The sequence below is a fragment of the Neurospora tetrasperma genome, assembly GCF_000213175.1.
Source record: "Neurospora tetrasperma FGSC 2508 unplaced genomic scaffold NEUTE1scaffold_81, whole genome shotgun sequence".
In the NCBI taxonomy this organism is placed as follows: Eukaryota; Fungi; Ascomycota; class Sordariomycetes; order Sordariales; family Sordariaceae; genus Neurospora; species Neurospora tetrasperma.
The window spans coordinates 1,593,438-1,608,749 of record NW_009799179.1 but is presented as its reverse complement, the minus strand read 5'-3'; the positions used below and the strand labels follow the sequence as shown (position 1 = coordinate 1,608,749).

Here is a 15,312-nt window from a genome sequence, read left to right as displayed (position 1 = left end):
ATAATCTAATTAATATATTTAGATTATTTATTAATTTAGGGGTAATATACTATAAAATAAAATAATTTAATCCTATAGGTAAAAAAGATTTCCCTTTATATTTTAAATACGAATATTATATTACAATTGTTAATAATCCTCTATAGAATACCCTAATTAGCGAAGCCCTAAGCCCGCAGTTTTACTATTACCTAGTTCTTAACTATATATATAGAATAACCGACTATTAGTAGGACCTTCTTATTAAATTTATACGTATCGGTACTTATAATATTTAATAACAAATATTTAAATAGCGCTTAAAAAGTCCCCTAAACCTTTATAATAGATATATCGGTTATAAAGTCTATAGTTATAATATAAAAGGGTTATAGTAAAGAGTAAATAAGTTAAAACTCTCCTAAAATTAATTAACGATCGGTCTAGTATTTTTAATATATTTAATAGTAATTAACGTATAATTTAACTTTCTATATCTTATAGTAAAAATAAATATAATTAAATTCGGTTATTATATAATTAACTCTAATATATTACTTCTTATTATATACTAATGCTAGGACTTCGGGTATATAATTTAAAGGAAGGTAAATCCTCTTCTTATTATTAAAATTAATATAGAAGAGGATATTGTTATAGAATTTAAACGGGCCGGTTAGTAGGTAGCCTTTATAATCTGTACGCTTTAGTACTAAATTCGGTAAGGGTACCGAATTTACTGTCAATTGAATTATAGTATATAATATATTAATAATTTTCTAATATTATAAATCTATCTTATAGCCTTCTATAATTTTAGCCTTAGACTTTTAAATTAGTATAAGTATTGCGGAATAAAAGTTTAACGCTGTTAATTCCAACTAATTCGTCTATATATTTTTTAATTAATTTAGATTATTATAATTAATATAGTAATTAAATTCTATTGGGAGCCGTAATAGTATATTAAATATAACGTTTCATAGTCCTAAAATATAGAAAATATTCAACTGAAATTCTAATACTTAATTCATTACATTAATTAATTTAAAATTAGCTTTAACTAAATTTATAGTAATTAGGGATATATATTTTAAAATTCTTTTAGCTGGCGAATAGTCCGTTAAAATAATAACCGGATATTCGTTAAATTAAGCCATCTTCCGCTATTTTTTTAATATTTAAATTACAATTACAATTTTAATTTCTATAGAACTGTAATATTTTTTTAATAAGAATTGTCTTTTAAAAAAATAAAAGCGATTGAACAAATTTATTTAATAGGAATATCGTATTTAAATATATTTTTATTATTCTATTTATTTATAAATTAGAAAACTATTATATTAAATTCCTACTTATAAGCGTCGGTTTTAATAAAAGAATAATTATAAACGGTTATAGTATTAGAATTTAATTTAATTATATAAATCGGCCTATATAATTTCGAAGGACCTTCGCTCTTCCTTAGTAGGGATAAATTTAGTTTTAATAGTATAAACCTTACAAATATTCTTAAATATTCCTATAAATAACTCTCCTAATTCTCGCCCTTATTTAAATAATTCAATTTTACAACGTTCGAATAGAGCGCTCTTAATTTAGAATTAAACTACGCCGGACTAAAGCTATCCTACTATACTAATATAAATTTCTAGTATATTTAAAATTTTAAGGAATTTAATTTATTTAAAAGTAGTAATATAATTATTAATACAATTAATTCCTTCTCTATCTACTATATAGCTAAATAATTTTACCGACGGATACCCTACGAGTAATTTATCGGTTTTAATATAAATATAATATTTATTAATAATATTTAATACTATTCGAAGGTAATTAAGATACTCTTTGGCCGTTTTATTAAATATAATTATATTATTAATATATATACGAATAAAGTGCTAATACTCGAAAAAACAACGATTTATAAAGCGTTAAATAAACGCCGGAGCGTTCTTAAAACCTATTAAAACTATATTAATCTATTTAAATCCGCGGGGGTTACTAATTATTATATAATCCTTATATTTAAAATATATAGGTAATTAATAGAAGAAACTTAAAGTATTAAAAATGAAAAAAATAATATAACCGACTATATTATTTATAATATCCTACTAATTAAGGAGAAAATATATATTTAGAATAGTAATTTTATTTAATAATTGGAAATTGGAAACAATTCGCCCTTTATCCCCTTTAATACCCTTATACTATATAATAAAAACGGAATATACTAGGGGCGCTGGCTAATTTATAAAACTTATCCTACCCTAAATATATAACTAATTATATATTTTATTAAGGAAAATGCAATCTTTATATCCTAATAGGTAAATACGGACCTATTGCTTTTAATTTTACTAACCTTTGACTAAATTAATACGTATCTTCTTATCTTCGGTTATTAAAATTATTCTTCAATCGTAGAAAATATTATATCTATTTACTAACTTAATAAATTTCTTAATAAAGTCCGGCGAATTATAATATATGCTAACCCCTTATATTAATTTCGCTTTAAAGATATTATTAAATTTATTTAAGCCCTATATTAGCAATTTGAACAATTCCGGCTTCTAAAGGGGAGTTGGCATACTTAGGTCCGCTTTATCGGCCAATATCGCTGTTTACTAATCTTCCTTATTAAGAAATATAATATACTAATCTAAAATAAATTTTACCTAAATAGCAGGTATAAAATAATTAAAATTATAATTATCTATTAATATACTAAATTCGTCTCTTATATACTCGTAAATATATCTGATAGTTTTATAAACCCTAATAATAATAGGCTATATAATGTAATTTAGAACTGTAATATTCTTTATTATATAGTAAATAATAATATAATTGAAAATACTATTATAATTAGTTCGGAAACTATAGGCTTTTAAATCGAATTTCTATAAATCTGAAGAAGGTTAATATACCGAACCGGGACTTACATTTTAATAAAGGCGGGTATTATTACTTTCCTAATAGAAGTAACTTTATATAAAGTAATTCGTAGTACTTTAATAATCGTATATATCGTTTTCCTATAGATTTAAATATAATATTCTATTCTAATCTTCCTAAATACTTAACCTTTTACCTTTATATTATAAACCGAACGAAAATAAACTTCCCTTAATATAAAATTGAAAATTATTCTATAATTAATAAAGAAATAAATTCCTAATAGTAAACGGGGTATAAGGTCGGCTATAATATTAGTACAAATAAGGAAATATTTATTAATTTATATTCTTTAAATATATCCTCGTATATAGAAATCGAACTCTACCTATTCTATAATCTCCTCGCTATCCGAAATACTATTAATTCAAAAACCGGATATAAAAAAGAAATATAAATTCTTTATAAATTTATAAATAAATTTTTTATTAATTAGAATATTAAACGTTTCTAAATCTAAATAAACGTTAACTTCCGGGCTATTTAGGTCCCTATTAATTAATACGGTTAAATATATTCTTTTATAAAGAATATATATTAATTTAATAATTAATATAAAATTTACTTTAATAATTTAATACTCTTAGAAGGCGAGGTTAGTATTTTCTTTAGCGTCTAGTAAATTATAATTATTAATCGTAAGGAGGCCTACAATAATTTAGGATTAGTTTATATAGTTAATTAATTTACCCTCTTCTAAATTATTAATAATAATTAGAATTTAGTAGTATTTGGCATAATTAACGAATTTAATTAATATTATATTAGATTTAGCTAAATAATTTTTACCCTTATTTAAAATATTTTTAACGCTATATATAAAGTTTATTTCTTTTTTTACTTTATCCTCTCCTTTGTTAATAATAATATAATTAAATTCTTTAAATTCCTTAGCCTTTTTTTTTCGAATCCGGTATATCCTTATAGAAATAATAATAATTTTAGAAGTAGGAATTACTATTGCTATTGGTTTTTCGCTAACGAAAATACTCTTAATAATAATTATAACGCCCGCTATTTCTATAATAATAATTATGTTATTCGTAATTATCTTCCTCCTAACTCTATTTATTTTACTAATATTGTTTATTTAAACTTTAATTCTAATATCCTCTACTATAACCTTAAAAAGAGAAATAATTATACAATAAATCCTTCTAATAAGAGTTAAATCCTCCCCAATATATATCCTCTTTATTATAATCCTCGACGATCTCTTTATTTTTATTTTTAAAATATATAGATAATTTAATACGTTATTCTGTAAGTGCTTTCTACTAAATTTATATTTTAATATCTATTTAGTATAAATACTGCTTCTTAGTATTATTTACTACTAATTCGTCTATTAAACCTTATAAATTAAAATATAAATTAATATAGAAATAGTATAATTACTAGTAATTAATAATATTATTTTATTATTGTATATAGTAGAATAATAAACCGGTAAAAATATAAACGGACTTCTTGTAGGCGTTATATACTTCTATAAATTAATTCTTTTATAATTATTCTATACTTTTGTTTAAATCGATTTTAAAGCGTTTATTTATTAATTAGAATAGGATATCGAGCAATTCTATATAAATTTTATAGTCCTTGGTTAATAATTCTAATATTTATTAAACTATTATTTCGCCCTTTAATAAGTTTGGGAAATAGGAAAATACTTTCTAAAAGTAATATAGACTACCTTTAGCATCCGCCCGAATACTAATTTCTTAATTAAAAATTTTTTAATAATATAAGATCTTTCCTATATAAAATACTATATATCTTTAATACTTATTATAAAGGGTATTAGGCTAAAATATATTAATTTCCTATACCTTCCAATTATTATCTTCCGTTCGGACGTTGCTAGGAGGACCGGTACTATAATAATTTAATACTATAAACGGCGGGCCTAAAGGACCGCTGGGAGGACCCCCGCTTAAAAAGGCTAAACCTTAGAATAAAAGTATTAGGGGCTATCCTCCGTTATAAGGACTCTTAAAACTATTAGGATTATTAGGATTTCTAAGAGCGCCGGTAGTACTCTTTTAAAATAGTTTTCTATTACTACCGCTATTTCTTCTTCTAAATCCGGGTAAGGGGGTCGATAGACTAGTAAGGAAATTAGTCGGGTAATTAGGAATACCTAAATATTTATATAAGCCTATTCCCTATCCTAAATAGAAGTATATTAAATAATTATAAAGCGAATATATAATTCCGTAGGGATAGGTATACCTAAATTAATTTATAAGGTTGCTAAATTATTAAAAATTAAGGAGGAAACTATTAGGAGGAAAATTAGGGGGAATCTATAATAATAATATACTCTAACCTACTTTTAAATATATAAAGCTACTATAAATAATAGGTATAGTAGAAGCGCTTATAAGAGTATCTTTATAATGTTTAACCTTAGTATTAATATTTTTAACGCTTATTCTAGCTAAGTAAGTAGTAGATTTACTAACCCTATTTTTAATTTTAAATATAGCCGGATCTATCGACGGTCCGTCTAAAGTTTCTCCTTCAATATTTATTTTACTAAAAGTATTAAACAATTTGCTAAGAATAATAAAATTATTAAATAAATAGTCTTTTATTATAATATTAAAGTTACTTCTTTTAATAATAGGTATAAAAGTATTGGATTTAATATTAATTTATATTTTAATTTCTTATAGTATTAATTTAATAGTAGGGCGATAATATCTACTATTAGAAGATTTAGGAATATATATTTCGAATATTCCTATTATAGTAAAAAATAACGATATTTAGTATTTTATTTAAATATACAGCGAAAGTAAGGAAATAATTAGACCAATTTAAGACTTAATCCTTTAAATAATTTAATAGTCCTCTTTAATATTCTTAATATAAAATTAGACCTTTAGTATAGGTTAAACTATTTATTTATAAATTAGGCGTACAACCCCTAATATAATATTAATAAGGGATTAAAATATTAGGACTAATACTAAATTCTTCTACGCAATTATAATTAATAATACTTAGAATATCGCTAGTAATACTTAATATAGTATTAGATTTATTTCTTCCTTAGGATTAAAAGTATTAAAAAATACCCTACAAATAACTTTTATAGTATTTAACTAACCTTAAATACGTATAAAATCTTTTAAATACCTTCCGATAGATTTGCTAATTTGTATAAAATCGATTTATAATTATTCTATATTAGTAAAATAAATCAAACTATTAGAGGGTAAAAGGTTCGCTCTTATTTATATTTATTCCTTCTTTCCTTTACCCTTAATATCTTAAATTTAATATTATACTATAATATTAGAAGTAACCCTTATAGTATACTATTTAATTATTTAAATCGGATAAAAGGATTTAGTTTAATATAGGGTTAACGCTATCTCCCTTATATTCGTCCTAGCTACTTCGTCTCTTATTCTTTAAATTATAAAAATTCTATTAATTTATATATTAATAATAAATTCGTTATATTTTGCAATAATAAAATAAAAATACTTCTTAGGTATTTTATAGTTGGTCGTCTAGTAGAGAAAACGAATAGATTTATCGCTATTATTAAAAGGCTTGTTTTCGGTAGTATATTTAGTATAATTATTGGGTCGGTATTAAATTCTTTTATAGTAATCGAAAATTCTAATATTATAACTATCAATATCCACCTATATAGGGTATTCGGAATACCGTTCGTACAATCTATAGAAATTATTAACCCTCTTAGTATTAGCTTCTATTTAGATAAATATTATTTCAATTTACTACTATAAAGCGTAATTCTAGGGGGACGAAGAAATATTATATAAATAGAAGATAATTTATAAGTAATAATAAAGAGGTAAAAGATTAATTTAATTTTAAAACTATAAAAATTATTTACTATGGTATTATAAGGAGTTGAGATTATAATTACTATACTTCCTTATAATGGATTTATTACTAATAAATTCGTTTCGAGAGAAGAATCCAGTAGGTAACGGATTTGTTAAAAGGATTAATACGTAGTAAATTCGTTACTGAGTAACGGATTCGTTTTGAGGAACTACGGTCAATTGCAATTTAGGACTTATATTAATGAACAGTATTACTAAATAAGAATTTCTAATTGTAAATAATAATTAATTAAAGGAAGAATCCGTCCCGAGGGAGACAAATCCGTCTTCAACTATCTCAACTACCTGGAGCTGTATCGGTGTCCAACTATGCCGGTTATAGTATAGCTGAACGCTAGTATACTCTAGCCCAGTTGCCAACCGTACTATAATAGATATTTAGTCTCTCTTTTTTAAATACTAAGGATTTTATAGTAGCTTTTAATATAAGGTTAAAGATAAATACGTTAGTACTGTTGTTTAGGTTCTTCTAGATTTTATAGATTATTTTAATACGCTAATAGATATTTCCAGTAATTTCTTCTAGAGTGGTATAGTAGGGGGGAAATTTAGTATAAGGGTAGATTTTTCGGAGGTAATTATTAATATAGTTGGAAAGAGTAGGTATTATAGGGGGTTTTTCTCCCGAGCGGACCCCTATTATAATAGTTTTTACTTTTTTTCTAGTGGGTATTCTAAATTCCTTATTAATTTAAATATAGATTTTTATATTAGGTATTTCGTAGCCTATTTTTTTAGTATAAATATAGTAAAAATGTTGTTCTAGATTTATAATCTTAATTTTAAAGAGGAGGTTATTGAGTTTTTGTGGGAGGGTAGATTTTAAGGGTAAAAAGGCTAATTTAAACGCTTTAGTAGTTAGTATTCGTTTAATTATATTAGTATCCAAAAGGGAAGTAGTAGGTTTTTCCTTCCTTTTATCCTTTATTTATTTTTTAAATTAAAGGGCTTATAGGGTTATTTTAAGAATTGTATTTCTATTTTAATTAAGGTTTATATAGGTTAGCAATATAACTATTAACCTTCGTTTGGAGGGGGGAATATATAGTAGGGTTTTAATAAGAGAAGTTTTATTAGGCTTTTACTAGGGATTATTTTAAGGTTAATTTTAAGAGTAAGGTATAGTATTAATATTTAGTAATTAGGATTAGCCTTTAGTAAAGTTCTCCTCTAAATTTATAGTAATTGGGTTTAGAGACGATAATATAGGTATACGATAATAGTTTTTAATTAGATTAGAATTTTCAATTAGGGGGCTATTGTATTGGTTATATAGTTATTGAGTATTTCGGGCGTTAGATATCGTATGGTTAATTTAGTTTAAGGCGGAGATAGGGGGGTGTCACGGGGCTGGCGCCCAGAGGTAATGCCTGGCTGACTGTGTAAGCCAGGCGTGCCTTCTAATTGGCTGTACGGGCCGGTCGGCTGTCGGCAGCCGTCTTAGCGCCCGATATACTGCGTGCTATTGGGTGCATCCCTCGGGGCGCTGTACGGGCTACATTTCTAGCCTTGGTATTTCTAGCACTTTCGATGCCCACGCATTTCGTGTATTTAGCTGGAAGCTCTGTGCCTTACTAGTACAGACTTCCCTCTTCCTCTTTGTTAATTATTTCAAGCTCTTTACAAGGCCTACCTGCGTGCATACCTCGTAAATCCCTTACAGGGGGTAAGTAGTATTTATTTTATTAGTCCGGTTGTCTGATAGCTATTGTAAAATTATATAATCCTTCTTTTCTAAGCAATTACTATTGAGGGGGGGTAATTAACGATGTTTAGGTTAGACTTAAGGGGGGGATTAATTATTCGGTATTAAACTAGTTAGGATATTATAATACCGTCCCCAGTTAGAAAGGAAGATATTTAATATTATGTGAAAGTGTAATCCTATAAGTAATAAAGATAATAAGATTAGAAGTTATAAATTAAAGTAATATTAAGTATAAAGAGGGAAGGGGAAAGTAAATAAACGTTAGTATTGTAAATCTGAATATATAAGTCGGATTCTACTAGGCGTCGCCGCCTTCCTAATTTGTAAGGTCTATCGATAAGAATCTAAGCCTCATTCCATCCGATGTACTATAGTGCACCCCATTGCCCAGTGGCCAGTGCTCTAGGAACCTGTCCAACCATGCTATGACAGGTAGGGTTTTACCCTTTTTAGGCTGCATTTTTACTGTCCGGTCGGGTTTTGTCGTGTCCGGCGGTTTTGTCGCCAACTCTGTGGAGCAGAGTTGGAGACCCGACAGAACCTGGACCCCTCTCCAACAAGTACCAAATGGACGCTAATTAACTTTTTCATTGGATCGGAGCATAAATTTTTGAAGCAGGTTGAGTCGCTGCTTCAAGGCATTCTAATGCAACCATGTACTATATGCGCTGAGAACGGATGCCGCTATGGGATGAAAAGCGCCTAACATTCTCGTACACATAGAACACAGACTTGAAAAGTAAGTCGAGCCGCTCATCAGCTTGAGGCGAATTGTAATGAAATCTAAAGTGCCCCAAAATGTTAAGTTGTAGCACTTGCGCAACGTGCTATCCGCTACCAGACATATTGATCATCCAGTCATGCCCCTTCACGAGGGAGGTCATTTATACAGTACATAGCCTATAGGAGTCTCGATATACCCATCCCGACCTGCCGTCTGTCTCCTCTGATTGGCATACCGCACCATCTGGGTACCTCGTTGGAGAAGAAAAAAAGAAGAAGAAAAAAAGACTCGAATCCCACATCATTGTTAACGATCCGCCTCAGTATTACTACCCTTTGTACAGCTGCCAATGTTGGGATTATGGGACACGACAGGATGCAATTTTCCCTAGAGAGGATACACAGAATCAGACAAGGAACTGAAGATGTAGATACAACGTTAACCAGCTCAAAAGCACCCACGAGTCAACAAGAATTTGTTGTTTCTATTGTAGGGAGAAAAAAACAAGGATAGAGAAGCTCCGTCAGCAAATAAAAACCAAGCGCTTTATAAAATAGCAGACTGTGATGGTTGAACTTTCTATTTATCACAATGATCTATGAGGCCAAGTTCATTCTGTCGTGTATTGCTCCAAAACCTAAAAAGCATTCCCACTGCCGCTTGCGGACAATCCTCTAGGTATTCGACAATCATGTGTATAGTTTTAATTTGAGCAACGGCTCCATGTTCGCTTGAGATTCAGATGTGGCTCCTGTTCACATAGTGTACATGCTCCTAAGTCCCCTGGATCAACAAATGTGTCGGATACCGGGAGGGGACCCCGGTGCTAGATGTTCATGCAGTTAGCGCTATACCTCGCGCTAACCATATTTTCTGAGTGAATAAAGGTACCTCATCTTTGTTACGCATTGAGGAGCCGCTCTTCTTCCATGTCAATTTCAGTTCTGATGTTCCAGGCAAGGGATGGTGTTGCATCGCCAGAAAAAAAAAAAAAAAAAAAGCTTGCGGCAGTCAAATGATCATAAGAAGAAACAGAACACGTCACGATCATTCAGTACAGTACACCACACCATAGGTCTACTCTAATCACGCATCTTAGCACATTTAGCGTACTTTTAATCCTGAATTGGAGGCAGTTGCGATAGTGAAGAATCCCTAAGCGAGTCCAACTGATGTGGCTACGACTTATTATGATCCTTGTTATAGCTTCGAAATGGCCGTTCTTACTGCGAGCCAGATATTCGACTCTTAATCGACCGTGTTAAGAGCCCACGCAAACTGACAGCCAAGACCCAAAGCTTGGCATTTTCGGAGCATCGATCTGGCGCAGCAGCAACCATCACCAACACTTGCCAAACAGACATTGTTTCGAACTACAATAACAAGAGCCCAAAATCACCTTTCTTAGAACGCTGACACCTCTAAGGAACAGTAGCTCTAAATACATTGAGAGAACTAGTTAAGCCTGCAACCAGCGAAAACACACGGGGTAAGTGCTTTTGCTAGTCGGGTTTGCGAGAGGCTGTCTGTCTTGTCCGATATACTGCATAGTATAGGTTATTCCTTGGACGGCAATAAGTGTGTAGACACCTCAACACATCATCGCCGTGGTAGTCTCAAGACGTGACGAGAACATCGCGTGTGCTGTACTGTTTGTGACTTGCCAGCATGAGTGCCTTGGCAAGGGAGTAGTTTGTTTTGACGTTACTTTCGTTGCTGACCTAACTAATAAATTCTTGAATTTTTGTTTTCATTTCTTTTCTTTTTTGCGTCCTCCTACTTCATCGCAATGCACCACGGGACCTCGTCGGCCTCGATGGTGCAATTTGGACCTGAACAGCGGGATCACTGAAGTCGGGCTAATCGGATAGACTCCGCCCGATCCCGGGGTTTTAGTGGACCGAGGCCATCTGCCCGGGTCCCGCCCAGCCGCCTTAGCGCCCCGCGCCGGCTCCAGCGGGCAAGGCCTGGGGTGCACTACGTAATCGAACACCGATCCTGTCATCGTGGTAGAGTCATTCGGGACACACGGCGATTTGTTTCCAACATTTAGCTTCCATGCCAGCAGTTTTCTTCGTCAACCCTTATTTACGCCGACGCGCAGCTTTTCAAAATCTTCGAGGGTTGTCTTACGCCTATGAGGACGTTTTCAAGCGGACCAAGTACCTAAGTCGTGTCATAGAGAAGCGCCAACAGCACAGTGGCATGCATTAACAGCTGAGATCGTCCTCCAACCTTCTCAATACCCCCGGCCGCGAGGGACATCACAACGACGCGATGTTGCGCCAAAGCATAATAGCAGCCAGCCACTGTCCAAACGCTCCAGTGGCTGGGATAACGATTTTACCCACGAGAGCCGCGGCGAGATCCCTCGTACGCACACGTCCGTACGTTAGCCGACTAAGAAGCGCATCCGCGACGACATCGACGACGACGAAACACAATCGAATACCACAATGCTTCTACTCCTCCTCCCGTAGCAGCCGTACAGCCTGGTCCCATGCTACTACAGCGCCAGGCCCCTCCGCCGGTCCATTCGAGCCGCTCACCCCCCCGTCGCCATCCAAACTCGGTGCCCCGTACCCCGCGCGCTCCTATACCCGCACCCGCCGCTGGTCGCGCAGACTTCTCATATTCTCATCTCTCATCGGCGTCGCCTACCTAACCGACAAGTACGTTTACGCCTCCGGGCTCGCCCGCTCCCTGCGCACCTTCGGTGTCGGCCTTGTCGTTGCGGCCGACTACAAGCTCAACTTTCGGCCGGAACTGCTTTCGATTCCCTGGATTGGTATTCCTGAGGGCATCCCAGAACTACATCGGCGCAACGCCGAGCGACTATCTGATCTGCTCCGTCATAATGGCGGACTGTACCTCAAGATTGGCCAGGCCATTGCCATGCAGAGTGCGGTTCTGCCGCCGGAGTTTCAAGCCATGTTCTCGCGTATGTTTGACGACGCGCCCCAGGATTCATGGGAGGAGGTAGAGCAGGTGATCCGGGAGGATTTTGGCGGGAGGAGTGTTGAGGAAGTGTTTGGAGTAAGCTTTTCCGGGGCGGAGGGTAGGGGTGTGATGGAGCGCACGGCAAGGGCGAGTGCGAGCGTGGCGCAGGTGCATTGGGCGCGGTTGCCGGATGGGAGAGAGGTGGCGATCAAGATACAGAAACCGGAGATCGAAAGGCAGATTGGCTGGGATTTGTGGGCGTTCAAGTGAGTATACCTGATCATACACCAACCTTTAGTATCGACTAACATACCTTTACAGAGTTGTGACGTGGGTCTACACATGGTGGTTCGACCTACCACTCTACAGCCTGGTGCCATTTATCAGCGAGCGATTACGACTAGAGACAGATTTCGAGAACGAGGCCAAGAATTCCGAAATTATGCGCCAGCTTGTCGAAAACGAGCCCAGCCTTCGTGGGCGCGTCTATATACCTCCAGTCTACCCCGAACTCAGCTCCAAGCGCGTCCTCACGACTGAATGGATCGAGGGCATCAGACTATGGGACAAGGACGCCATGACCCGGCCCTGGCTAGGCGGCTACGGCAAAGGGTCAGCCGGCGTCCACGGCGCCCAACTAGACCCGCCCGACATGCCCGCCATCCGGAGCGCACTTCGCAAGAACACGCAAGGCGACACGTTTATGATTAAGCCCGAGCGGACCGAGTGGAAAGGACGGCGCGGCAAGGGTGGCCTCGGACTCTCAACGAAGGATGTCATGACCACCATGGTCGATCTCTTCTCTGCCCAAATCTTCAAGTGGGGAGTCGTCCACTGCGATCCGCACCCAGGCAACGTTTTCATCCGGCGCTTGCCCAACGGGCGAGCTGAGCTCGTGCTCATCGACCATGGTCTCTACGTCTACATGAGCGACAAGTTCCGGCACGAATACGGCGAGTTCTGGAAGGCACTGATGACCTTCGACAACAACAAGATCAAGGAAATCACGGACGAATGGGGCATCAAAGCCGCCGACCTATTTGCCTCGGCAACGCTCCTCCGTCCATACGAGGGAGGCGACGACGGCGGGTTTCAGGCCAAGCTGATGAAGCACCTGGATGGCAACAAGACGGCCAGCGAGCGCTCCTATGAGATGCAGGCACGCATGAAGCAAGGGATCCGCGACGTGCTTGCGGACGAGGACAAGTGGCCCAAGGAGCTTATCTTCATCGGGCGCAACATGCGTATAGTCCAAGGAAACAATCAGTACCTGGGCTCGCCCGTGAACCGTATCAAGATGATGGGCGAATGGGCCAGCCGGAGCTCGTTCCAGGATCCAAACCTCCCGCTCGGACAGCGGTTGGTGAATTACTGGCATCACTTTTTGTTCAAGTGCGTGCTGGCGCTGACAGACGTGGCGTTTTACTTCTTCCGGGTGAGGCAGTTGCTGCATCGCGGGGGAGGTATGGAGGATGAGTTGGAGGCAAGGATGAGAGATGTCGCGAATGAGTTTGGGGTTGAGTTGCAGCACAATGTCTTTGAAGGCTGATGATGATCATTATCAGTGCTGGGCTGTACTCATGTGTGGTTAAAGACAACTCTTTTTTTTTTTTTGTTCCCAGGAGGATACCTCTACATGTACATTTCAGCACGCCCCGTGAGCGGTGGAGGGGTAGCTTCTTTGAGTATTGAAGACATCTAGAGCGGATAGCCGGGGCGCACAGGTTGGTGTTGATGACGGGTATGCAAGGCGTTGGGGCGCAGGATAGATATGGGCTCTCAACTTCAATGATAGATTTCTTCTTTGACCATCTTATAGGCTTGAGATGTCAAACGATCCCACTCCTCTTGTACTACGGTCCAATGCTGATTTTGCGTGTCAGCTTGGTACTCTTGGTATACTGAACGGTTATCCATCCCAAATTGTCCCACACCTCACAAGGACAAATTTGATGGTTAAGCACAGATTGAAAGGTATCAACAGCGACCAATATATATTCAAGGTTATATCACGCTATAATAATGAAATCAAACTAATAAATCAGACATCGTTACACCTAGCGAAGTTGATCCATGGTGGTAAACCAAGAATCAACCAGTACCCGTGCCTCACCCCCACTTTTTGGGTCTCGCCAGACTCGCGGGCATTGGACTGTAGCGTATGCGCTGCCTATCCAAAAGCCACCAAACATCTAGTGTAAAACTGACTACACTGAGAGTTAGTGGAGGAAGGGGAGGCGCCTGGATGGAGACAAGTTGCCCAGGTGGAGATATCTGACACAAGAAGACCCTTCGTGCCTGTGCACACAGTAGTGTCCTTCCTTATCTTGGGCCTGGCAAGGATGTTATTGGCATGTATCTATCCTCTTTCCTGTTCCGAGAAGCTGTTGGCCACGCAGACCACGTTCATATATGACATTCATCCTGGTGACGTCTCATCTATAACTCTTTTCGATCCTTGTCCCTGTATGTCGAGACGTAATCCAAGGATCCATCTGGCTAAGCTGAGAAGAACTAATTTCTCTCACCCGTAAACGGATATCACTCCTCTTCCAAAGACACAACGTGCTCGAACCATGGGAGTTGGGGTTTCGTCGCCGAATTATCCAATGTGATGCATCATGCACAAAGCGCTTAGGCCATTCCCCCAAACAGGAATAGCGTTGAATATCTCGTGGAGTCCGCGTTCAATGTGAAACAGGTACCTGAGCAAACAGGGGTTGGACTTGCACCACGAGGGGAGGGAATGGAGGCGGACCCACTGAAGCCACTATTCTCCACATAGCTTAAAGAGCTGGGCGGGGGGGTTGTGTTGAGTGTGAACGAACGTCTCCTCCTGAAATAAAATTGAGTACCGAACGGAGAAGTCCTAGTGTACCACCCATACCCATCCTCCCTCAGCCCAGATGAGACTCAACACTGTTCTGCGCTGTGCGCATGAGTGAGTTCGTGTTCTTTTGGAGGAAGCCATTTGTTTTGTTTGCTACCGATGCTTGGCTACGTTGCACTGGCTCTACCAGGTGGCTCTGGCTTGCAACCGCAAACGTTATTCCATGTAACCCCCGACATTTGTTCTCTGCAGTACGGATTTGGCCTGG

At 36.0% G+C, this 15,312-nt stretch overlaps 1 protein-coding gene across 1 annotated transcript; it reads left to right on the top strand.

Annotated features, from left to right (window-relative positions):
- Positions 1 to 2,295: 2,295 nt before the first annotated feature.
- Positions 2,296 to 13,829, top strand: NEUTE1DRAFT_149468 (uncharacterized protein; the record flags this gene model as incomplete). Its single annotated transcript, XM_009857098.1, has 3 exons — positions 2,296 to 2,318; positions 11,755 to 12,480; positions 12,536 to 13,829. The coding sequence occupies 3 exons, from the start codon at positions 2,296 to 2,298 to the stop codon at positions 13,761 to 13,763; spliced, it is 1,977 nt and encodes a 658-aa protein (XP_009855400.1).
- Between the last annotated feature and the right edge of the window lie 1,483 nt (positions 13,830 to 15,312).